This window comes from Eublepharis macularius, chromosome 15 (assembly GCF_028583425.1).
Source record: "Eublepharis macularius isolate TG4126 chromosome 15, MPM_Emac_v1.0, whole genome shotgun sequence".
Taxonomy (NCBI): domain Eukaryota; kingdom Metazoa; phylum Chordata; class Lepidosauria; order Squamata; family Eublepharidae; genus Eublepharis; species Eublepharis macularius.
In genome coordinates, this window is record NC_072804.1 from 56,152,085 (window position 1) to 56,178,210 (window position 26,126).

The 26,126-nt window shown below is 44.4% G+C and overlaps 1 protein-coding gene across 1 annotated transcript in view; it reads left to right on the forward strand.

The window, feature by feature from the left end:
• The window catches only part of ARHGAP35 (Rho GTPase activating protein 35), a 68,491-nt gene that overhangs the window by 36,694 nt on the left and 5,671 nt on the right, over positions 1–26,126 (forward strand). Inside the window, exons 4-6 of the mRNA XM_054999155.1 lie at positions 20,119–20,196; positions 21,699–21,830; positions 25,267–25,372. Coding sequence (XP_054855130.1) covers positions 20,119–20,196; positions 21,699–21,830; positions 25,267–25,372 — 316 coding nt within the window. The remainder of the gene's footprint in view (positions 1–20,118; positions 20,197–21,698; positions 21,831–25,266; positions 25,373–26,126) is intronic.

Below are 26,126 nucleotides of genomic sequence, written 5' to 3' on the forward strand. Positions count from 1 at the left end.
CTACCTGCTATCATCCCGGAATGAAGATACATTTGTAAGGATAAGTATGGTGGAGGAACAGGAAGAGTTTCGTAGTTCAGCAGCTCTAAATGGTTCTGCTTGTTGCCTTTTTTGACAGATTAACGTTTATATTTTGGTCAGCTGTTGCTCGAATAGTGTGTAGCTAGTTTGTGGAGTTCATTGTGTGTGAGATGAGCCAAAGCTCATTTTCTTTAAAGCAGATTGCAGTGTCAGTGCTGGCACATGGGCTTTGTTGAGTTTTTTAAAAGCATTTTTTACAATTTATTGGAGAGCTTTGGATCATATTGCAGGAAATGGCCTGTTCTCTTACCTGTGTTGTGTATATTGATTTCAAAACACTAAAAATAAATTCTCCACAAACAGATTAGCATCTGTAAACAGTTTTGTGGCTTCAACAGTATTTGAAAGGGCATGCCTGCTATGGTCCAGAAGCATTTTCATTTTATGCTATTTACGCTTGGGTTAGTCTATAGATGAATGTTTTGCTACTTTTAGTTTGCTTCCAGTTAATCAAAAGGCTCAGGAATACCTAATCTTTTATTAAATTCTCCTCATTCTTTTACTGCCAAAATCTAACTTTTATCTTTCTCCAGAGAGGAGAACTGAAAGTATAATAACTGGATAAACACCCGGTGGCATCATGTGCAGGATATCCCCACTCAATCTTCTTGCACAGCTTTGTCAAAACAAATCCCTTTCCTAGAATGTAGGGGTGCTTTTCAGTGACCTCTGATCTCTGCATTGCAGCGTCCCGAGACTGCTGCATGCTACAAGACTGTGTTTAGCTAGAGCAGAGAGCAGCTGTCTTTTGCTCCACGCAGTTCATTCAGAGGAAGAAGGTTGCTGTGACTTGTAAAGTGTTTGCCTCTAGGAACAGTTTTAAGTAGCTTGATTTTTTTTGGTTGCTCCTGTCAAGGTGTAACTGTGAATATGTTGGTTATTTTTACCTCTACTACTTTATTTTTAGCCTTTTCCAAGTATTTCAGGGTGAGATTGGTTTTTACTTTGAAAAGGGAGCTATGCTAAAACCTTTTCTTTGGTCTGGAGGTAAATGGACATATCAAGCAACATTTTTACTCTTGGTCTGTGTGTTGCTCAGTATCAGTATAGCACTCTTTACTGGTGCTCTTTAGTTAGGCCAGCTGCATACAAAGCAAATGGTCAGCTGCTAAGCCCCAGCTCTTTCCCTATTTCTTGAAAAAAATGGGATTGTCAGATTGAGAGCATCTTCCGTGCATGGTAAGCTAAATGCTTTCTACTGCTTTTAGTGAGGTATTAAACTTTCCTTACATGTGCCGATTTTCTCATGCATTGTAGGTGACAGCATTTCTCAGGTGGAACAAACAGGCTTCTGTGCCGTTAGGCGTCGCTTCAGGGCTGCAAAACACTTCCAGTGGAATTCCCAAGAATCCCACATGCAAGGAAATGATCACATGACTTCCTCTGTCTGAAAGGAACTCTTAAACTTTTTCTGCCTGAGGGTAGCAGTGCAGGTGACTCATTTTAGAAGCAAGCCAGTCCCGCATTTAAACATCTTAAGTATTTGTCATACCTGCTGTGCCAGCTTCCCAGAAATAAGCTAAAATAAATTTAGCAGAAATGAACATAGTGCTGTAATAGTTTTGACGTTCACGCTGAAATATAAACCTTGTGTAAATGGTATGGGAGAACCTGGAATTGTCAGGGATTATCATCCCAGGTTTGTAGCCCATGTCAACATAGGCAAGAGAGTCCTTGATTTTCATTATCCTTCTGATCCAAAGGTGCTCTGAGTCATTTGGAGAATTATGTGTATGCTTGCTTGGAATTGCAAAAGCTGCTCACTTGTCTAATTCTGATGTTGGCCATGCATACTGAAAATGAAGTCTTAAGCTCCAAATTAGCACGTGGATTTTTTGCTTTGGTTTTGCCTCAAGCTTTCATAAGGGCCAAAACAGATGTGAACTTTAAAAACATGAGCTTTTAAAAGTCTAATGATCTGTGGAGCCCTGACTGAGATTGAATCTCCTGTAGTTTTGCTAATAGAAACTTTGCATGTATACATTTGTGCACATGCACAGAAAGAACAGGCACCTTCTCTTAGCCCAGGAAAGAATAAAGGACAGACAAACAGCAGGAAAAGGTGTATATGTGGTTTTGACTAGTAAAAATGTGCAGAGGTGGAAGGGTTTAAACCTCTCCTCTTCTGCACTGCAGTTCAAGTCCGAATTGGGGCCCTGCATGGCAGCTATTAGCTTTTTAAAAAAATTCTGGGATCCAATCTCAGATCTGTCAGCATGACATCTGTCTTGGTCCTAATCACTTTGGAGAATGGAGCAAGCTTGTCCTGAATTCTTAGAGCAAATAACGGCAGTTGATTAAAAATAAACAATGAACTCCAGTATGCCATATGTTAACTCCAGCACCCAAATGCCTGCCCGAGCAAGGCGTGGAACCGATCATTGTCACAGAAGTAGCTCAAGCAGCACGTGCAGAAAATGAACCTCCAAGGGCATAACTGTGGCGTAACTGCTACACTTTCATATCCTTGAGCTTGGTTCACAGATGGTGTTCATAGGGGACATTCTATCAGTCTTAGCAGCCATAAAAGAAATTAAGAAGGTATGAAGTACCCAGCTACTACATGGCTATAATCTCAAAAGCTAAAATACTTGGCAGATGTAGACGTCAGAACTGTGTTGTCTTCCTGTTAAGCCGTGTGTAGATTTCCTGACTCTTGAAAGGTCAGGGAGTCTTAGATCCTTGCCTTGTGCTTCAGACACGCATCTGCTTCTTTGCTCCCCCATATCCATGCCTTGTGCTGCAGTTCAGCTCCTTTAACATGGTAATGTATTCAGACAGTATTGTATAAATAGCAGTAGGGACAAGAGTCTTTAAAGTAGTTCTATATTTTGCTGTCCCGGTGAGATGAAACTCCTTGCGGATACCAGATAATACAGGATTCCTGGTGCTATAATAGTTTCCCTTTCTTAGCTCTGTAGATCATGTGGAAGTAGAAAGCTGCTTTTGGCAGGCACAGCTTGAGCTGTTAGTACTGTAACAAAGAGTGAAAGTGTGGTTTGGTGGCTAAAATTTTGGATTAGGAGGCCTGTGTTCAAATCTTCCCATAGTCATGAAACCTGTATAGGAACAAGCTTGCACAGGAGAGGAAAAAACACCTCTAAAAGAAAAAGGTACAATTGTTCTTAGACAATGCTTGCATGTATTGTGACATGCCATCTTTCCAGAAGGTGGATTTTTCTCCTAAGGCATGGCTTGCCAGCTGCTGTTTTTAGAAACATTTGCCTTAAAAGTTAAAATCTGCTGCCTGATCAAAGATCCCATTTTAATCGATCAATCTAAGTGATCTAATTCATTGAACATTACAGTCCTACTGAGCAATTTGTCGCCTTGCTGTCCCTAAAACCATAGAGGTCTGCTGCCACCACAAAGACTGTCCAACTTATTACCAGGGACATGTTGTATATGTGGCAAGTTTGAGCTTTGTTTTGTTGTGGAAAATGCTAAGCACCTTGTAGTGTAATCTTTCAGCTTAGGCAGACACTATGTTGGATCCTGTAGCTCCCTTCCAAAGTAGGAAACCATCCTTGTGGGATCCTGCCCTATGTTGATTACGGCATGCTTTAGATTTTCCACTCCACCGCCCCACCCCCAACACAGTTTGTTTCTGTCTTAGGTCATTGCTTTTATAAACTACCTACATTCAAGAAATCTTTCCAGATCATCTAGTCTGCTAAGGAACCTCTGCACATTGGTGGAGAATGCTGGGACATAGTGTAGGATGAGCTGCCAGTTCTCACGAGGCAATCGCCAGACAGTTGGAGCCTCCTTGTTATTCCTCATAAATGGACAATGTGGCCTAGAATATCTGCAGCATCCTCATGTAATTGCAGGTTTCTGTGCCTAACCAGCAGCAGAGGGCAAGGTGTGTGTTGTTCAGAGTAGCTTGTCTGTGTTGTTACTGAATAACCCACTAAGAAAATGACATGTTTCCAAGGAATTCTAATTACCTGAAAAGAATTTGAAATCATTGGTGTGCTCCGACCCAAGTGCAGTGATGCATAGTGAGTAGGGGCTTAGCCCAGGGAGACCTGTGTTGAGCCACAAAGCTTAGAGGATGGCATCGGGTCAGTCGCCATCTTTCAGCTTAATCTGCCTCACAGGGTTGATATGAAGGTGACGGGTGGGCACGAGGAACCAAGTAGACCTCCCTGAACTCCTACGCCTTCAGCCCGAGTCCTGAATCCAGTAGATAAAAATGGAATTATAATTTATTTCAGTGACGGTTTAAACTTTAAACCTAATTCACTGCTTAAAATCCTGCCTTGTTGACGTGACAGTCCTCTGAATTTTACTCCCTATCATCTCACCTCTTTGCTGCATCAATAATTGACGTCATGTGCCTAACTGTGGAAGTTCAAACAGAATATGGATTCTTTTTATCCATTGCAGCAACAGTAGGTGAAATTGGATAACATCTGTGGACTGTTTTAATATTTAATTATCAGCCAAGTTCATCTTGAAGCCTTAAAAGAAATCCTTGCCATTGTGTGTCCCCCTAGGATAAACATTTCGTGAACCTGGGGGCTAAAACTGCAAAGTGAGTGAAAGGTCTGCTCTCTTATTTGCAACAAAAATAGGACTGTCAGATTAGCTGCTACGTGGCCTTAAATCATTTGCTTAGCTTTTTAGTACAGTTCCCACTTCTTCCTTATAAGGAGGGATCTTGGCTATGGCTTCATGTTGTGGTATGAGTGGTATTTGCTTGTGGCTTTGTGTGGTTACTTGTTGAAACAACTTATTCCCTGGTGGCCAAAGGAATACTGCTTAGTTAACCCAACTGTTTACTATCAAGGTTGCTGATGCTCTTGATCATTTCTAATAATCTAGAGGATCTTGTGGGGAGGAGGCATTAGACGTGCTAGTGCAGTGTTTGAGCACAATGCATCAATTTTTATACATATCTGCTACCCGGAAGTGTGTTTATCAGAAAACATGAAAACTTGACGCTGTGGATTTGTGGCTGCCTTAGATCAGATACAAAATAATAAAGCGTCCAATAGCACCTTTAAGACTAACCAACTTTATAGTAGCCTAAGCTTTCAAGAACGACAGCTGATGAAGAGAGCTGTGGTTCTTGAAAGCTTATGCTGCAATAAAGGTTATGCTACAGTAAAGTTGGTTAAAGGTGCTACTGGACTCTTTACTGTTTTGCAACTACAGACTAACACGGCTCACTCCTCTGGATCTTAGATCAGGTGGTGTGAGTCATTCAGGGTTCTAAATGGCTTGAGCCTCAGTTACGTTCTCTTGTGGATTAAAGCCTGGGCTCTCCATCTCACACATTGGTGGCTGTGATGACCTCTGTTCCTTTGCCATGCAGCTCGGGTAAACGAGCATAATGATCTTGTCTGGGCACTCGTATTTTTACATTTTACCTTTTCATTTCGGGAACTGTTTTCTGGAAAGCACCCCCGCCCCCAAGAAATCTTAGAAAATGGGTTGGCATTGAAGAATCTCAGGAATGTACATCTCTGCCTTACAACCTTTGATAGTACTTAGAGAAAATTTGGAATGGGGAGAATTTTCACAAATGTTCCTTTTGAACAGCAGCCTGGTTCCTGATGGTGAATTATTGTTGGTCGTAAACTATAAAGCTCCGAAGAAAGCTGACTGGCTGCACACAGCCTCAGTTTTGGGGACGGGGCAAGGAGGTTGACTGGCAAGGTGTACTTGAACTCCTAAGGGACTGTGAAGTCATACATTTAGCCTGCGTGATTAGAAAGGTTTCCCTTTTCTCATTCCACCTGTGAGCAAAGGCAACTCATCATCTAAATTTTCTGCAAGCTTTAAAACCTGTGACTGAATGAGCAGGTGTACTTCTAGACACGGTGTTTGAGAGTTGAGACACATTCATCTGTTTCAGAATGGACCCTTGTTGCCTCTCATAAACTATGTACTGATTCTATGTCTAAGATCCCTCCCCCATAAAAATGAAATAACTCAATTCTGAGCAGACCCTTTACAGTCACCTGCTGATCAAGGTGATTTTTGATACCCCACCCCCAGAATTCGGGAACACCTCCTCTATATGTTAAAAGCTCCGCTTCCCATTATCCATTCCCAAATCACGTATCCTATTTAATCCAGAATTCCGTTTTTGTTTATATATTCTTTTGCTGGTCATTTCTGAATGCTGCAGCCCTCCCCCTGTGTACATAGGATTTTCAGTGCTGTGAATGAAGTTGGTTGGGTAGCTTCCAGGTTTCTTCTAAACTGGTTTGTGTGTGTCTGTGTGTGTGAGAGAGAGCGCTTGCAGTACAAGAATAGCAGTCATTAACTAGCTTGAAACTTGCTTGGATGCTTCCCCTCCCCCCCAAGATTGCCTGCTAGATGGTCCTTAGATCATAGAGCTGAAGATGTTGGTTATCCAGAATTGTCATGTTTATCATCAGTCTGCCATTAATATTGTTTCCCTTCCTGTATGTAGTCCTTTTACTGCAGAGTAATCCTTCCCTGTCTTGAGCAATGAAGTCATCAGTTTCCCCTGTGCTTGAAAGTATGTCACAGCAGTGAGCCTTGGTAATAAACACTAAGTGGATACCAACTTTGATTGTAAAGACAGAAAATCATTTAGAAACCAGCTTTTAAGATCTTTTGTAAGCACAGAATGTTCTATCAAGGACTGTGGACTGAATTAGCATGTGCTTGGGTTTGTAATTGCAAATTCTGCTTATGAATGCAGAGAACAGTGCACTGTAAAGATAGAATATTGTTATAGCTTTTAATAAGCTCCTTATTTTAAAAAAATATCCAGGATTTGAAGTCAGATGGCTGAACTGGAGCGCGCTCTCTCTCTCTGTCTCTGTGCGTGTGTGTATGTATGATATTGCACTGTTGATTTTCAGACCATATTTTGAAAATAATAAAAATTTTAGGAAAATACCATTGAAAGTGAGTTCCTGCCTAGTCGGGGGTGGCGGGGACTTGCTTTCAGGGGCAGAGCTGCTACTACCTGCTCTGTCCCCTTCGTCTCTGCACATTACTTTGTTGATGGGAGATCTGTTGTTAACGGGTTTAAATATTTTTTATGATGTCTTGGGAGGGGTGGTGGTACTATTGTTAGCCACTTTGAGTCCACAATTGATTGGAGAAAAGCAAGTTAAAAGCGCCCCAAATAAATGATCAATACCAACTCCAGGAATGGGTTGATGAAATTTGCATAACTGATACCTATTAGTGTGGTGTGCTTTCCAACAACATCCTGCCGAACTGTTCCAAAGACCTGTGCCACCAGTTCCTTGTGCCCAAGGGCTTTTGACTTCCGCTTCTCAAAATACAGTCCTTTGTGCTACATGGCAAACCATTTTTAATTGCCTGGTGGGAGATTAAAAAGAGGTTTGTGACATGGTGTGATCAGGGGGGTGGGTGGCACTGCTGCCACCCAGGCAGCAGTAGAAACAGCAGGTCTTCCTAGGTGCATACAAGCTCTTGGGCTGTCCAAAAACAGCTCGTCGGATCCCAGCCATTGCTGTCACTTTTCCTTTGCTTGTGCTGCCTGAGTTTGAGCGAGTAGGAGGCTGGTCTTGGCATAAGTTGTTTTCAGATTGCATTCTGGTATTTCATTACATCGTGAAAGAGCGTCACGTAAGGAACTGTGGCGCGTGAAGCCCTGGCTAGACCCTGCGGAGCCCTGACTGCCGTGTGCTTACATGAACGTGTTTGCAAGCAGCTGTGTTGCTGAGGCAAACTGTGTGGCAATTTTATGTGCTACTAGGTGAAAAGAGACGTGACAGGTACGTCTCCTTGCTGACTGTGCATATGTATGTCCTGTTACGCCAATAAAGGTATTCCATTCGATTCGACGGGTACATCTCTTTGCGGAATTACAAGAGTTTAAGTTTTTTCCCAGATGTTCCCAACTTAATTCATGGAAGGGGGAGAAAAACCAACCCACCGACCCCAAACCTGTCCTTAACGGTGCGGGATGCGCTGGCAGCGGTTAAGGGGTGCACCTTCAAGCTTTTGCTTAAGGGCTGGTGTGCCACATTATGTTTAGACTTTGTGAATGTTTGCTTTTGATGACTACCAGCTGCATAACTAGTTTCTTCTGTGAAGTCTTATCTTTGTTGAATATTCCAAAATAGATCGAGGCAGTGCATTGCCTGGTGCATGTATTCAGTTCAAAGGTGTGCACACACGATCTTTGAGGCTTGTTTCTCTTTAAATAATTGCCTTGAGGCAAGTGAGGTGCTTCACTTACATAATCCCCTTTTTTTGACCAGTTTAAAAAAGTTTGTAACTAAATCATAATCTAATATGACTAAACGTATTTGTCTTTGTGACATGTGTCTGATGTATTTCAGAATAAGTTACTTTTTCATTCGCCTTTATGAGGGGTTCAGTGTAGCTTAAAAGCTTGCATACCCATATATATCCTAGGAAAACATTGGCCCAGTGATTTCTGTACCCAAATGTCATGGTTTCAACATCACTGTCAAAAACTACAGTAACAGCACATTGGTCCTCTTCTGTAAACTAGGCTTAGGAAATCAAGTTAGAAGGGAATTGAACACATGGCTTCCCGTTCCACAGGCACCAGCCAAAAGAATTTGCATGAGTAAGGAAATAAGCGACCTGGCAGTATAATTCAGGCTGTATGATGAGCAGTATTTAAGCAAAGACTGTCGGCTTGCATTCCAGAGGAATATTATCAAGGCCTGTTTGAAATCAGGATTGTTCTGTGGCCAGAGCAGTGTACGATTTTCGTCTGCGGAGTTCTGCACAGGATTCCGTGAAACCCACCGAAGAATGCTGTCAGTGGCATTTTGTGATGAGAATTTATTCTGAATGGAGGGAGTTTGTGTAAGCTGTACTTGGCCAGGGAAGCGAAGCTATTGCTAAGGATATGTTCAGGCAAATGAGTCTGGTTTCCAAAGAGAGATGGGATTTAAACTGGGAAGCCAGAAGCAGCCAAGCTGCTTTGAGTCTCCCTTGGCAGCCACATCAGGCTTAATGGATGGGCAAGGAAGGAGGGGGAAGAGGCTGAATTATGATCTCATGGTGATTTTGCAAACTCATGCTTGGATTGGTCTCTCTCAGGAAGTCGTGTGTGAGGGCTGGGACGAACAGCAAGCAACGTCCCCGCGGGGAGGTATTGGTCGTCCTTACATACCTTGTGGTGAAAGCCTTCTGGTCTGATTTGTTGTGCAGAAGACGTAACTTCTCTGCTCTGCCCCCGTTTGGTCAGCTACGCTTGCTGGTTTAAGAGAGCTTTGAATGCTGAAAAATAAGAAACTTGTATGTTTGCTTTATTTAAAATATATCCCAGCTTTCCCCAAAAGAATATGCTAAAGGCAGCTCCATGTTGCACCCCAGTGGTCTTCAGCCCATCATTGTAACCACCACGTGGGGCCCAAAGTCCTAGCCTGCTGTGTCACGAGCACCTATAGGCTCCCACTACTTGTTGGTTTTTGGGAGGACCTGTACAGCCAGGGCTCCACGCCTCCTGCCTCTGTGTGTGTGCCTTCTGACGGGAGCAGTGATGGTGGAGAGGGTTCTCTCTTAGCACAGACGGGTGCAGAGAGCGGCGTCCCTCTTGCATAAGTTCTTCCTCACTTGCTTCCTCTTCCTTCAGCACAGCTTGCTCTGGTACTCCAGTGCTTGATGCAGCTGCTGTTCCATGGTTCCTCCACTCCCTCCAAAGTTTTGAGGGGGAGGGGAATGCTTTGTGCCACAAGCACATTGGACAACTGGCAGGGGGAGGCAGGTTGCACTTGGGGCGCTGCACTCTTGGCCTGGGCGCCAGCGAGATCACAGACAGGCCAGAGTCACGTGACTTCTCATCACATACTGGCAGTTCAGTGGGTCCCATGCTGGGGGAGGGGTTTGAAGTTGAGACTGCAAAGGCTGAAAATCACATTTCCACACCACGGCCATTCAAGTGAATCAGTCTGCAGGCCATTTTATGCTGCCTGCTGTCTATAATGGTCTAATATAAATGTTGTACTGACCAGTGAAGTTTCCCAAATCCAGGAAAATGGTCTGAGAGCATGTGTTGCTATCAACCCTGTTGAATTTCACTGCTCGCCACAGTGAGGCCCCCAATGGGAGCTGTGAGGGCTGGCTTTGTAGGTTATAACTACCTCTTCTGAGCATTGGACATATGGAAAAAAAATGACAAGTGCCATATAAATTACGTATGATGAATGTTTACAGTGTGCATGAGATTGTCATGGCCTGAGTCAGACCATCTGTCCAGTTGACCCAGTATTGTCTGCACTGTTTGGCAGCATACCTCTGGTGTCCCTGGAAGAGGCGCACCTTTCCCTGCCTGGGAGTTATTTAGCATGTGCTCTGCTACTGAGCTGTGGCCCCTTCCCCCCCAGGCACTTCTGTCCTACTTCTCCTCCCTAGTGGGTTCAGCAAGATGTTTCCTTTTAACTAGTAAATCTTAGCATCTCTGATCTCATGCTTGTTTTAATGTAGCCAGAACCTGTTGCTGTTCTTCTCAAAAAGGGATTCAGATGGTTCTGCAAGTGAATGAAATGGTTCAGAGTGTTTGCAGACTGTTACTATTTCTTCTGCGTGTGTTGGAAGTTAATGGTGACTTAAGCTAGCTCTTGGCTGCCTTGAGCACTACTTAATGTGATAACTGTTGCCCAGCATGGTCAGTTGGGGCTGGGATGAACAAAGGAAACAGTGTGCATTTCAAGGCAATCTGGCTCCAGGGTTTGCCTGATTGGCACCCTCTGATATCTTGGAAAACTTTGCAGGACAGATGGAAATGTGTCTTATTTCTAGGGCTGATGGGTCAAATGCCATCGGAGGTTTGTGCAGATTGTTACTTGTGCTGGTGGGGCTTTTATTGTCCCCCAAAGCCCAATCAAATTTATGTGGAAATTGCCCTTGAGCAAAAATATTTGTGGCATTTTTAGTTTGGCCTGTTGAAAAGAATGTCCCATTTTACCAGTTAAGCAGACACCTTATTTTTTTAAAAGCATGTACCTAAACAATTGTAACTGTTGGCAGACTTTTTTGGGTAGAAGTTGGCAAAGTAAAAAAAAAAAAAGTAAAAAGAAACATTTCTTTCCAGTGTTTTCATGATTAATACAGAGGTACACAAAGGCCTCAGTAATGACTTCAGAACTTGTCACTGCTGATTCTTATGGGGCACATTTGAGATGATTGTGCAGCAGAAGTGGGAGCAATTAATGTTCATATATCACCTTTTATAAGAGAGGGGTTAGTGTGACTGTGGCTCCAGCAAAATGGTTTCCCTGTATGTCACTGAAGCAGCCTCCTTTGTTAATCTTGAGTCTTGAATATCAGATTTATGTGCAGCTTGTGACGTTCAGCTAACAGTTGCTGTTCTGTCTACCTACGTGCACGTTTGAATAGCTGGCATGTCTAGAACTTGGCATGGTATCATCAGTCATGCAGCTAGTCATGCGTCCATGGTTTATGCATTTTTATCCACCTTCAGACTTTTAGACTTCTGATTCTTGCAACTTGCCTCTTCGAGTGTACAGATAGTGCTCATGCGGACTAGAAGTGCATTTTAAGTTTATGCTGATAGTTTAGGAAGGAAACGTAGCTTGTTCTTGTTGACCTGTAATTAGGTGAGCAGAGTATGGAAACAATGCTCAGTCTGTGTGTGTGTGTGTGTGTGTGTGTAAAACTCTTGTGGTCTTCCCTTGGACTGTATTGGTGAAGTGAAAGGAAAGCCGAAAGCATAAGAGCTATTTGAAGCCTAAGAAGAAAATAAGCGGACATCTAAGTCGGGTATCAGAAGCTTTTCGCTAGGGGCTTAGGAGGTATGGTGGCAGGAGGATTTTGTGTGTGTGTGTGTGTGTGTGTGTGTGTTGTTTTTGAATCTCCACATTTGCTCTGATGCTAGTGTGAATTTAATCAGTAGGACTAACAGTTTATTTATAAATAAGGCCCTCTCAGAACCGCTAACCCTTACTGACTTCTAAACTGGGTTTAAAATCCTGGTGGATGTGTTGAGGGTCTCTTGCTACTTACAACTGTAAATTCAAAATAGGCTTTTGGCTGGGGTATCTTTGCTGCTTAATAGCTAGCTGGCCAAGAGCAGGGAATAAACAAATTGACAAGGTCCTCCAGTGGCTCTTGTAGCTGACCATAAAGTCACTTCCGTGCTTTTGCTGTTTCAATTTTTGCCAGTCTCTGACATATGTCTTGCTTTGTCCAAGTGCTCCGATCTGTAGAGACAAAGGAAAGGGCTGGAACACTGGACGAGAGGGGTGTGTTCTGTTTACATCCATCAGGAAGAGAGCCTTTTACACCAAAAAGTGGGGAAAAGGCAGGCAGCTTCATGAAGCCCCCCCCCCTCAGAATTTTGGCACACTGATGTAATTGACTTGGAATGCAGTTTTTGGAGTCACGGATACAATGACACAGATCCTTTTATTGAGGGATTTGCACAAGTACAAATCTCAATCTCCCATTTTAAAAGACAGTTTCATATGTGGTTATTTTGCTTTGGGTTCTTCTTTTGTTGTTGCAGAATATGTAGCCTTGTTTGGAATCCTGGTTGGAGCCAGGAGGGATAGAAGTTCGGGATAGTTGGCGCATTGGGAAGTGGCCTTGGAGCTTGGGTGCAGGACTCGCCGAGGGCTCTGCAGGCTGAAAAAGCCTTAGTCTCTAAGCCCTTCTAAGAAACTGGCAAAACGCTTTCCAGGCTGCTTCCTTCCATCTTCCCCATTGTAGATGCTACACCGGGGGGGGGGGGCGGATGGCTGTACTTGGATGTATTTTGAGCCATGGGAAGCTTACCTGTGTATTTGTACTTGGCTTTCTAGTGAATCACTTTCAGTATTGTTTCTATGATGACATGTTGTAAGTTGCTTAGAGGACCTCTGTGGTTGGAAAGCACCCTTAATGTGCACTTGCTTCGCCGGTAACTTCTGCTGTGTGTTCTTCTTTTGATGCTCTGGTCTGAACTGCAGAGGATGACCTGTGGGGGGTGGGTGACTCTGGCATGGGCAATCATGTAGTTGAACTGACTTGCCGTTAACTCTTTCCGTTCTGTTTAATCAATGAGCACTTTTTTAAAAAGGATGTTAGTGAAAACCCGGATCCTCAGGATTCTGGCGACTTTCGAAAACATCATTGACATCATCGCAACCATGTTCATTCTGCATCTTCCTATGCCGCCCCTCCTACTCCCCAGGCACATATTAATGTGCTGGCTTTAATAAAAATAACTATTCAATTTTGTTGTTAGTAGATTTGAGAAGCACAAGAGAAGCCACCCAATAATGAGTCCATATGATGCTCCAGGTGTGGTGCAAGATTTGCACCTTTCTTTCCCCCTAAACCCAAGAAGCTTATGGCACAGCTGGCTGTGAACATAACGAACCCATAAATTAGAAGAACAGTAGCAGCTGGTCCTCAGGCCGGCACCCATCAAGACTGTCACAATATCGCAAGTCTGTGCTAGTGGTGAAAGGCAATGGCTTACTTCCAGCAAGGCACATTTCCCCTGTATGTAGATTTCCCCTGCCAAATTGAAAATACCCAGTGAAAGATGCAAAGCACAGGGCAGTCGCCTCTTGAGCTGTCTCGCACCTTTCTTCAGCACAACTCAGTGGAAACTGCCTATGTGAAGAAGAGATAACCTTCTCAGGCGTTTAGAGGGAAGACTGGTGAGGACAAATTAAAACATTACCCCGCCCCACCCCATGAAACAATGTAAGGCTGAGTTGAGTCAGTCTGTGGGGCAGTGGCACTTCACTGTTAATATCTCCAGGTTTTAAAAACAATTCTGTCTTCTCTTGAATATTCTGTAGCATCAGACCCTGTCAGAGTGTGGCAGAAAAAAAACAGCTGCAAGTGGAGGGCGCTAGAAATAACTGAGAGTGGGGGGAGTTTTATTCCCGAGTAGCTTCTTTCGACTTATGCAGGATCATCTTCCGGTAACTTGTTATACCTTGGAACATTGGATCTTGTATTCAGACAGGACTACAGATTTGTCAGAAAATAAGTGGCGGAGGGGTAGCAGCGTGAACCGGCTCTTGGAATTCCAGAATGTACAAAATACTTTCATTTTGTTGTCTAGTGCTCTGTTTAATCTAGATTTGCTCCCTTTTATGAAGAAAGTTCACTTTTCTTGCAAAAACCTGTCACTTTGCCCTTTTTGGACACACGGTCACTGGCAGGATGAGACCCCAAAGGACAATTGATTACCAGTTATTGTTTCCTTTACGCAAGGATAATTTTGTGCCTTTGCCCATGTTAAATATTGGAGTACAACATTGCCCTAGCTGTTCCCTTAGAAACTTAGCTAATATTGGCTTGTTTTCTGTCTAACTGTATACTTTATATAAAAGAAACTTCATTGGTATACAAACATCTAGAGCATGACTCTGTGTGAATGTGTATGTGTTGGGTGTGTGTGTGTGTTGATTTGTAGGACTTGTCTTGGGGTGTATTGTGGCATACTGACTTCTGTTTTCAAATGCAATTAAATTTTACTGGGGTAAACACGACAAAATCAATCTGAGTTGGCCAGTTATTCCTCCACCCTCAGCAACATACATTTTACCTGTGTCCAGAGTTGTGAATGGTCAGTATGCTAATCTTGTAAACATAGACACTGTACATAAAAATATAATGGGCTGTATACTTCCCGCAGTTCTGGTCTTCTGGCAGCTATGCTTATAATTTGTGTGTGTGTGTGTGTGGTGTGTGTATAAAAAATATGACGGCTAAGTATAACATCTCAGGCATCTGTGGTGGGCTCTGTTCTGTGGGAACTTGTGCCACAATAAATAGCCTTTAAGGTGTTGTAAAATCTGTATTTTTTCTTTGCCAAAGGGAGACATTTGGATGAAATGTAACTGTTACCGAAATGCAGTGGATCGTGGAACTGTAGCTTGTGTTATGAAATAAGTTCCCTGTAGATTAGGGAACATCTTTATTCAAGGTAACCTCGCATCCCTTTGTAAGGGAAGGGGTGTTACAAAAAACAAAACGTTAAGCAAATGTTTGCACACATGGCCCATTCTGTCTCTGTTCATTTTCCAGCAGAAGTCTTAATGTATTTTTAACTCTGCAGGACAGGTGCTAAATATAGATTGGGAATTAAACGCAGTAATGAAGAGCTAACCATCATCTCACAAAAATTAATTGTTTATGTGAAACGGTGCGATCTCCGGGTACATCTAGGTTAAAGATCCTTACGACTGAGATCCTGGGGTAGGATAGCCTGTACTTGGGAGAGGTGCTCTGTAATCTTAATCCTTCCTTGGTAGTGGTACTGCTCACCATGTAGCATTTTAAATTTCCTCATGTTATCCTGCAGTTCTGGAAGGCAGGCCAGCCTTACTGTGTAGTGGGGTGGGGCAGGGTGGAGGCTGAGCGTGGATCACCTGAGGCTAAGTAGTGATTTCATGGCAGAGATGATGAGGTTTGAATGGAGGATATTTTGATTTGTAGCTTTTTCAGCCTGTCTCCTAGGACAACTCAGCTCCCTCAGGCAGCTGGCTCAGAAGCCTAACATCTTTCTGATGTTTCCCCCAGCTGTTAACTGAGCTATTTATCAAAGCTAATGAACTCTGCAGAACATGCCCTCATTCGCTTCTTAAATTTTCCCTGTTTTCCTTCCAAATGTTGAGTGAAATTCCACCCCCAGCTAGTAAGATACTAACTGTCCCAACAAAAGTCTTCCTCCGAAATGATGTATGCTTTGAAGCATTTGCCCTTCATTAAACAAGTAGCAGCTCTAAGTGTGAGTGAGAGATCACTGTGAGGAAGACTAATTGTGCCGGAGTCCCATGTTTCGCAGGTTCTTGTGATGTGTGAAAGTGCCCCATGGCGTAAGGCAGTTGGGTTTGCAGCAGTTGTGGGTGCAGCTCTTTCTGTTAGATGAAGGCAGCAGGAAGAAAGCCGCCTCAGTTCCAAGAGAGACAGTAGTGGTGCCCCTTCTGTAGCAGAAGCCTGCTGATGGTTCCATTACAGCTTTACCTTGGGGATGTTTGATGAATGAGGTGTATGTGTTTGCATTGGAAGCCACTGGGGGATCTCAAAGCAGATTAGCTATAATGTGCTTATTCTGCCAGGATTCTCTCCAGCTATTTGAAAGGCAACTGCATTCTGCTCCCCACAGATACAGTCTGAGGGTTATATCTGGAGGAGTCGGTTGCTGTAGCAGTCAGGCAGTTCAGAAAATTCCAGGCCATCTGCTCAAGTGGAGAGACCAGCCGTGATGGTGTGTGTGTCTTGAGTTTCCCCAAGCTGGTTAAAGAATCCCTAAAGTACAGAAAATGTTCTCAGCCTCAAAATTTCAGCCTGTGTTGAGAGGCTCTGTGTAAACACGAAGTCCTTCTGGTTATTCTAAAGTTCCCTCAGTGCTTACACGTGTCACAGCTAAAAGACCAGCTGTAGCCGGCCACAAGGGGCGGCAGGAGCTTCCTTGGGCTGGCAGCCACAGCTGCTGCTGCTGCTGCCGCCGCCGCCGCCGCCATGGATATTTATGCTACCAAAGTATAGAAAGGACAAAAATGAAGATCTGTTTAGCAACATTTTTATCTAGAAAAAAGGGAGTTTTCTGACAGGATTGTCCAGACACATTGCCCTTTTCCTGTTCTGTGTGCACTGCCTTTTGATCTTCCCAGGCTGTGGTTTATTTGTAGCCAAACAAAACTTGTGAAACTGTTTTGCTAGCATGGCCTTCTTTATCCTGCTGGTCCTTGTGTTCGTTTGCCGTTGGGCTACAGGAAACCCTGAAGTTGTGACTGATCCACAGATTGTTGAGAAGCAGCTAAGAGTGATGGTGTTTCTGAATCAGTGGGCGAGCCAAATATGGGCTTGCTCAGGTAAAATGCCTTCGTTAGTCTCTCTACCTTGGAAAAAAAAAAGTGTGGCCCTGGGTCATAGGCGTTATATTTGGCAGCTACCTGATGCTCAACTCCCTCATCAGGCAGATCGGTGTTGGAGCCTCTTTTTTCACAGGATCAATGACATCTGCTGTAATCAGCTGCAGGCAGAGCAACTGCTTAGCGAAAGACCGCAGTTGTCGCTTTAATTGCTTCCTGGATTAGGCCTGTTTCTGAGCTAGATCTTTTTGTTGTTGCTGTTTGTTATCATCCCCCTTTCTCGCTGAGATCCAAGGTGGATTACATACGGTGAGTGAATGCAGTATAATCAACAAGAAAGGACTTGGCGCTCTTGAACGTACCTTGCAGCCAACAGGGCTTGTCTTCCTCCATTTCTTTGGTTTTTATGCTGCTCTTGCTCCAAAGAAATCTCGGCAGAGCACATAGTCCTCTTCCACACCCAGTTCTATTCCCTCCCTACTGTCTTGTTGGTAATTGACCCAAGGCCTAGTGAGCTTCATGGCAAAGCGGGGGTTCTGCCCGGGTCTCTTTATCATCTGCACAGCCATGCCCATTCTCTTTTTTGCCATGTACATGGATTCATTGTAATACCTCAGGCGCTGTGGTATGAGACGAAGTCTGGTGTGAGACAGGATTTTGTAATGTAAACATGGAAGTGGATTGCAGGAAATATTAAGCCTCTTATTAAACATTGCTGTTTCTATGCTGTGAAGCTGAATGGCTTTTACAGTTGACTTGCATCGCTCCCAGTGCATGGTATGATTTGTAAGCTGTTGCCAGCTTCTTAACTTGGAGGCAGTTGATGGTTTGTTGTTAGCATCTGAGCACAGAGGAGAACAGGAGGACTGCATACATGTGAGGCGCCCAAACATTCCACAGTGGCGTGCAAACCGTGAAGCCATCTTGCAGTCTGTAGAGCCCGGCTTTAAGGACAGAATTGCTAAAACGTCTGAGCTCACTAGCGCCTGTGTTCCTACCACAGAAATGAGGCCCGCTTGTTTGGCGTAGTACAGCAGGGGATATTCAGGGTCATGCCTACAAACTGGAGAGCCATGCTTGCATGGGTTCTTAATGACTGTGCCTGGGCATTCAAACAGCCCTTCATGTTTCTTGCTGGTACCTTTTCCCCTCGCTCTAGTTTAAACGCACTGGTCTTTTGATTTTCTGCCTGGGCCCTGTTGTGTATGAAAATGGAACCAGGGGGGTGGGGATGGCTGAACAGCCCCCCATTTGCCATCGAAATGCAGGAATGGTGTATTCTGAGGCATCCTAATGACAAGGAAACAGGCTGCTGCAAGAGGTGTTGCAGGGCGCTTTGTGTGAAGCTGGGCTTTAAGCATTCAAAGCCTTTCACTGGGCAGTTGAAGTTTTTCATTACCATTTGACCAAACTGATGTGAAAAACACAGCTGAGAAGTGTTTCTATAGAAGAGCTGGCTTAAGAGATCTCGGTGGCTTAAGCGAAACCCCCCAAATACACATGGTTCACTGCAAGCAACACACCCATCCCCCCACCCCACACACACACTTTAACGTGAGCTGAGCAAAATCATAAGAGTCAGTCAGTGAGGCTTGCATAGGAACACTTTTCGGTGGGGCTGCCCTGTCCTGCTTCCACTTAGTTGCCCTTAGTGGTGCCCAAAATCTCTCGGCTGAGGGCAACCACTTCACCTTGCCTCTGAGCAAACAGGACAGGTAGTGGTTGTTCGTTTGTTTTCAAGTAGTCTTGTTGTCCATTAACAAGTTTAGACTTCAGGCTACAGGAAGACAAATGGCAGCAGCAGCAGCTGCTTTCTCACTCCCCGTTGGAGAGGCACAGTGATCCTTTTGTTCTAGGCTTGGAATTATACGGCCCTCTGGGCTGGTCCATTAACCCAGTTTCCCTCCCCAATGCGGTGAATTGCTTTCTATGAAATGAGGTCCCTGTACAGGCAGCCTCTCCAGCAATTAGGAGCTTTTAAGCCATGCAGTTGATGATCAGTACTTCGAATAAATCCTCATTCCAGATTCACCTACCATCAATCTGTTCCCAGGCTGGGAGGCATGCATCCTGCCTCTCTGTCTCCAAATACAGGCTTCCACGAATGTGGCAAATATAAAATCATTGCTGAATTGTGATGCTCTGCTCTTGCCACTTACAGTGTTACTGAAGTCCTTCCTGTTTTATGAGGTCAATCCCCTTAATTCTCTCATAGCCGCATGTTTGGTTAGGTCCCATGGATCTGTTGTGCTGCCAGAATCACTTTCCTCTGAGGGAGAAGAAGCCTTCCAATGCAGGGCCTTAAAATTGATAAGGCATGTTATAGGCACCTTGCAGTAAGCATTGATGTAGCATTTTCAGGTATTCAGAGTGGTGGTTCCCAAGTGGTGCCTTGTAATCCTTATGACAGCTTTGTAGATTAGTAATGCTATTCCCACATTGTATTTGGGGAAGAGGCTGAAAGAATAGCTCCCTGAAGCCCATGGAAGGAGTTTGTGATAGTGGCAAGATTCAAGCAAGGCTCTTCGCCAGTCTTCTGCTCTTTAAAATGTTACACTCTGGGGGCAGTACTATAGCTCAGTGGCATGCACACGTTTCTGGCAGGTTCAGTCCCTGGCATTCCCTGCTGAAGAAGGTCTCTGGTCATAGGTCTGGGCAAGGTTTTATCTGCCTGAAGCCACTGAGAGCCCCTGCTGGTTGGAAGAGAGAGTGCTAGGTTAGATAGGGGTCTGACTTTTAGTAAGAAAGTGTCATGTATTCCTTGCAAGACTGCTGCATATTATGTCTGAATTGCCTTTGTGGGTTGGTTTTTCCCTTGGGGAGATGGGAAAGGAACAAGGACTTGAGCGGTTTCCATTGTGTCTCGGACATCTAGGGGACCTTAAACAGTAGCAAACCTGACTTTGCACATCTAATGTAGAGATTGGGAGGGGGGTGGGTTGGTGGTGATAGAAGAGAGAGGCTCAGTTTGAAACTCATTTGTCCAGTATTTTTGTTTACCTCTATCAGGTATGTCTTTATCTTGAGCTTGCTGGTGTGTGTGTGTGTGCAAATTAAAAGTGAGTTTTTGTAGACCAGTGACAGGGATCAGCTGTGTTGTGCTTCCCCATCTCTTTTGATACTCTCCTTAAACCCTTTTACATTAACTTGAAGTCACACACCCCGCCCCCGCACCAGTGTTAGTGTGGTTGCCCCCCCCCCCCCACACCCCAGGAGTTATTTTCTAGTCTGACTTAATTTCTTCTTTCTTATTCAGGTTTGAGTACCGAAGGTATCTATCGAGTGAGCGGAAACAAGTCCGAGATGGAGAGTTTACAGCGGCAGTTTGATCAAGGTAAGGCCCGATCTGGATGAGAGAAATGTATATAAATACAAAAGCAGAGAGCAGGTCTCAGCGCTTTTTGGAGAGGGGAGGAGGGAGTAGATGCAATCAGTGGCTTCTGATAATGGGATCAGTTACTTCTCATTATCAGAAGCTACTGATTGCATCTACTCCCCGCTCCCGTCTCCACCTATATATCTGACCAGTTTCTTCTTACCCTCCATGCATCTGACAAAGAGAACTGTGATTCTCAAAGGCTTATGCTACAGTAAAGTTGGTTAGTCTTAAAGGTGCTATTGGACTCTTCAGTTTTAAGAGTGTTACTGATTTCATAGCTGATTTATTGTATTATAATATTGTATTATAACTAGAGGTGGGCATGGACTAGGAAGACCCCATGGACCACTAGCCCATGGTGTGTCAATTTTCACAAACCACAGACTTTTCACAGACCAGCCCCATTCACGGATTGGTCCATGGTCTGTCACTTCCGGCAGCCCTGGCTCCGCCCCCTTCATACCCAGAGGGCCCAAACTTGCAGAGAATCTTCAGCAGCCTCTTTTCCAGCCACCCTCCAAGTTTGGTCAAGATTGCATTTTGGACATCCAAGTTACAGACCCCCAAAGCGGCTGCCCCCAGGAAACTTCCAGTAGATACTGGAGTTGCAAATGCCAATTGACTTGCATTGGCTAGCAGCACCAAAAAGTTCCAATGAGGCAAAATCAAACAGAAAAGGGTGGGGGAAAAGCCCCCTCCTCACCACACAGACACCTTCCCAGCCCTTGCCTACGGAATTCATTCTTGCTTCCTGCTTGCATAGCGAAGAATGAGAGCTCTCTGGTTAGCAGGCAGAGCTGCCTATCAAGGTTTTGAGTGCTAAGATTGGCTGCAGAATGTTCACCCCTCCGTTGCCTAGGGAATTCATTCTTGCTCCTTGCTCCATAGAGCAGAATAGGAGCTCTCTGCTCGGCAGGCAGAGCTGCCTATTAAGTTTTTAAGAGCTGCAAAAGATCTGCGGACGTCCTCTCCAATGCCTAGGGAGTTGATAGGTTGGCGCCAGAATGTCTGGACCAATGGACCAGCCCAAACGGACCAAAATTCATGAAAAACGTGAGTCCTGTGAACTGTGTGTTCGCAAACCATGAACCGGGCCGGACTGTGCAAAATTTTGGTCAATTTTCCAGACTGTGCCCACCTCTTATTATAACAGTATTTATTATAACGAATTAATTGTATTTTATGATGATGTGAGCTGCCCTGAGCCCATTCATGGGGAGGGCAGGGTAGAAATCAAATAAATATAATGACTTTGCTAAAATTGTAGCCAGCCATTCCCCTACACATGCACTTTCTCCCCCCACCCGCCCACCCCCGTACCAGTTCTTCGGTAAGCAGTCTGACATTAGCAAGGGCTGTCAGCCCCTCAGTAGTGAGAGCCCTGTTCTTGCATTTTACCTGGCTCCTTGTGGTTCCTGCAGTTCATAAGGTGTGACTGTTGAACTCTCTCTTTGCAGATCACAGCCTGGACCTAGCAGAGAAGGACTTCACAGTGAATGCTGTGGCTGGAGCCATGAAGAGTTTCTTCTCAGAGCTGCCTGACCCTCTTGTACCCTACAACATGCAGATTGAACTGGTGGAGGCTCACAGTGAGTGCATGCCAGTTGGCTTTTAGAAGAAAACAATTACTATTTTTAAAGCACTGGGGAGTGTCTGGATCCTTCTCCTTGTTAATACAAGAGCTAGCTTTCCTCTTGTTTGGGGACCCACAACGTTCATAGAAGCAGGGGCCCCTCTGTGCATATCTTAATCCTAATTTAATTCCTTCTCTACTTCCCACTCCCAGTTCTTCAGGCTCTTGCAGTATATCCTGGGATATTCTTGTAAAGGCCAGAACCCCCAGACACAACTGCTTTGCTGTAAATTGCCACTTGCTTGTTAACTTAGCTTAGTCAAGTTCAAATGTAAAACTGTAGAAATCTGTCCAGTGTCCTTTCTCTATGAGCCTTTCTTCTTAAGCTGCTACATAATTTAGTTTATGAAGGTCATCCATTTTTTAAGAAGCGCCTGCTCTAATTTCCAGGCTGTCTCTGGCTCTCTTGACAATAGCAGTATTTGAAAATATAGATGCTCTTAAAATGCAGTTCCCAGTAGCTGGATGTCTTGATTCTTGTAGCCATTTATCCTGGGCAGAGCCATGTGAACTCTCCCAGTGAAGGTTCCAGGTATTTAAATAGGGCCTTCTGGTGGTGAAAAGTGCCCTATATAAATCATGATTATTTTTCAGTGCTACTTCAAAGCCCCCCCCTTACTAGGTGGCCTTGGGCAAGCCCCTCCTCTCAGCCCCAGCTGTATTGTGGGAATAATAACAACACTAACTTGTTCACCACTCTGGGTGAGGCACTAATCTGTCTAGAGGAGCGGTATATACGTGCAGTTATTACTGTTATTATTACTTCTGTTAGCGATCACTACTACTATTACTTATCATCATAATTATTATAAAATAATTATTTTTAAAACATTATTAGAAATAAGAACATGTCCCTCCAGATAATAAAGTATTTTAATGCAGCACTATATGCCAAACAAGAATCCCGCTCTAATATAGAATCTTAGTAGGGAAGGAGTAAAGTCTCTCTACTTAACACTGGCTAGTAGTGGCTGGTTTTGGACTCTTGTTTTTTAAGCAACATACAGAAGAACTGGAAAAGATTGCAAGGCGAACTTGATGGATGGAAAAGAAGCTGAAAAACATGTTGTGAGGAGGGTTACAAAGAACATTAAGAATGGAGGCAAGGCCTGGGTCGAGGGGAGGATGACGTTTTCCATATACTTCCATGTTCTTCGTTCATTTGGCTTTAAAAAGGGTGTTGGACAAACTGATGGAGTACAGGCCCGTCGATGGCTATTAACCACAGCCACTAAATGAAACCCCTGTTTAAGCTTGCGAATGTCCGTGCTGGCTAGCAATAGCAGTGGGAGGCTTTGGCTTCCATTCCGTGCTTGAAGGCTGCCTGGGGACATCTGTTTGACTGCTCTGTGGAACTGGATGCTGGATTAGATGGACTACTGGTCTCATCCATCTATTCTTAATGCCACTTCGAAGGGGAGCTGCAGCTTTTTGAATTCACAAATGCGATAACAAAGGGCTGTGGATTTCAGTTGGCAAGAAGGCCAAATTGCAGGCATCTCTTGAGCATGAGGACTTGTCTCACCTGCCTCCTGTGGTCAGAACCTTAAGGGGCCCCTCTGAGTGCCGTAAAGAAAAAGATCAAATGCATGCATAAATTACACTAAGAAAGAAAAAAATGGGTCTGCTGTAGACCTGATAAAACCCTCTTCTCAACAGAGCTGCAGTCCACCTCTCCTGACAGAGCTATTAAAAAAATTTATTTTGAGAGGGCATTAATGGGCTTGAGTGAATAAATTTGTGTTTTACCTCTAGTGCCACCTAGAGCTGGAAAACAAAACAGCATGAAAAAAGAGTTCCATTGTGTTGAGAACTGCTGAGGCAGCATCTTTTCGGTTTTATTTCATTTTTTGTCCTCAGTGAGCAGAATAAATGACCCCAGAGTGCCACAGCTTGCTGTCTTAAAAAAACATACTTACGCAGGTTACATCAAATGATAGCACAGTATAATAAAACAGCTGTCGCTCTGAGCTCTTTCCAGCAATGGCAGTCTCATTGTGAATGGTCAGGGATTTGGGGCAGTGCCAAGGGGCTGCAGAGTAGGAAAGTAGCATATCTGGGCTCTGTGGGGCACCAAATGCTGGAAATTTCTCCCCACAAACCCCATTTACAATGAACGGGAGCCTAACTTCAAATCTTTGTAAGTTGCTTTGAATGGTACTTGGAATAAGCACAGTATAAGTGAGTAACCTTCTACCTTGTGTACTTACGTGATGCTTTCACCATAGAAGTCGCCATTAGTCAGGGAGTGGACCTTTTGTGCTGCTCCCGGCCCTGTTTAAAAGCAGGTGCATAGCTTACAACTGCCTGGAAGCAAGGCCAAAGAAAGAAGGTTGAGTGTTGGATTATCAGGTGGTATGGGACTGAACTGGGCTACCTCAGAGGAAGAGGAAGGTACTTATCACTGGACGTGAGGTGGCAGTGAGGGGCTGAAGGGGATGCTCATTCAGGAGTGTGTAGGGAGAGATTTCCACTTAATTTAGCAGGATTTTCATGCAGCGCACCTTAGAGACCAACAAGGTTTTCAGAAGGCAAGCTTTCGAGAGTCAGGGAGCTCTGACCGTTGAAAGCATACCCTCTGAAACTCTTGTTGGTCTCTAAGGTGGCACTGGACAAAAATCCCGTCATTCCTATTTTAGACCAACTACCTATTTAACTATCCACTTAAATGAGTCCTCTTTGAAAACATGCTGATTTTCTAGCACTTTTTGAAGCAGGTTGAATATTAAGAACTTGATTGCAGCCCTGCTGGCGTCTTGTCCCTCCTGGGAAATCCCTGCACCCGGCTCCAGAACTCTCCATGTAGAATTAACCACTAGGAAAGCACTGATTGGGCCTAGAATTTCATGGACTCTGTTTCTGAATGTAAGCCTCTGAGGGAACCCTTTTTTTAATAAAGAAAAGTTATGCTTTTAGTGTTAACAGTTAATAGAACAAGTTATAAACTAGGGGGCGAGGCAGAACTGTATTTTTAATCCTCAGCAGCAGTGTACAGCTCTATGGTTAGATCTCTTCCACCTTTCCAGATGTGAGCCATGTTTTTTCTGTTCCAGGGTAGCTTGGTAAAAGGGCAGCTGAAGAACAAAAACAACATGTACATTGAGCGTAGCTTGGCATGTATCATGGTGGTGATAAAATAATATGGGGAATGGTTTTAGGTGCCTTCAAGTTATCTGGATCCTCCTCGCGTGAAGCCCTCTGTGTTTAAACATAGGACACGTGACTGCTCTTAGTGCTGACAGGTGACTTCCTTGTCTTAAGAAAAAGGCTCAAGTGTCTTGGTCCCTGCTTGGGTTTTTGTTCTTGAAGCAACATCGCTGCTTGTGTTCCTTGTGGACAGCGAGGGTCATGAATACCTGTTTGTTTATTGGTCCTTTTATCCCTTTACACAGAGATTAATGACCGAGAACAGAAGCTGCACGCCCTAAAGGAGGTGCTGAGGAAGTTTCCCAAGGAGAACTACGAGGTCTTCAAATATGTCATCTCTCATTTGAACAAGTATGTCCAGCATGTGTTCCTTGTGTCCCCCTGAGAATAGGGAGGGGAGGTGGGGCTGTGCCCCTTTGGTTGACCAGTGGGCTTTTTTGAACAAGCGTCAGAGCCACGTGAAGCAAATGCTGGCTCATTTCACAGCCACAGTGAGGCAGCAGAGCCTGCCTGGAGTGAAACTCTTCCTTGACAAGTCTTCCAATTAAGCCCACATTTATCAAGGGTCTCATTAAGTTCAGTAAATTCTGCTGCTCCAGAAATTGGCAGCGGTGATCTGGCAGAGGCTGCATCAGGCCTGCCATCTCCCCAGTTTCATTAGCCACAGCCACAGGGCATTGGTTGCTTGGCAAAGATCATGTTCACCAGGCTCTGCTCTTTCCCGAATTAACCACCTAGCCCCTTTGGTTCTGCACTTGTGGTCTCTGACATACAGCAGAAGCCTTGCGGGGCTTGAAGGGCATCGTTCTAACAGCCTTCTGGTTTAGAGAACAAAGTGACTGATTTTAGTCCTCAGCACTCTTTCACTCCATAAATACTCTTGGAAAGAGAAGGAGATGATATAAAATATCCATATGAGTTAGGATGGGGGATTAAGACCCTGCTTTCCACAGGCCTGCTGCAAGCACCTCTGGCCAGCCCAGCGTCTCCCGCCAGCCCTGCCCATCCCCCCCGGTCTGCCTCTGGGCCTGACCCCCCCCCCCTCTCCCTATGCTACAGAAATGGGACCATCAGAGACATGGGGGCAGAAATCAGGGCCTGCCTT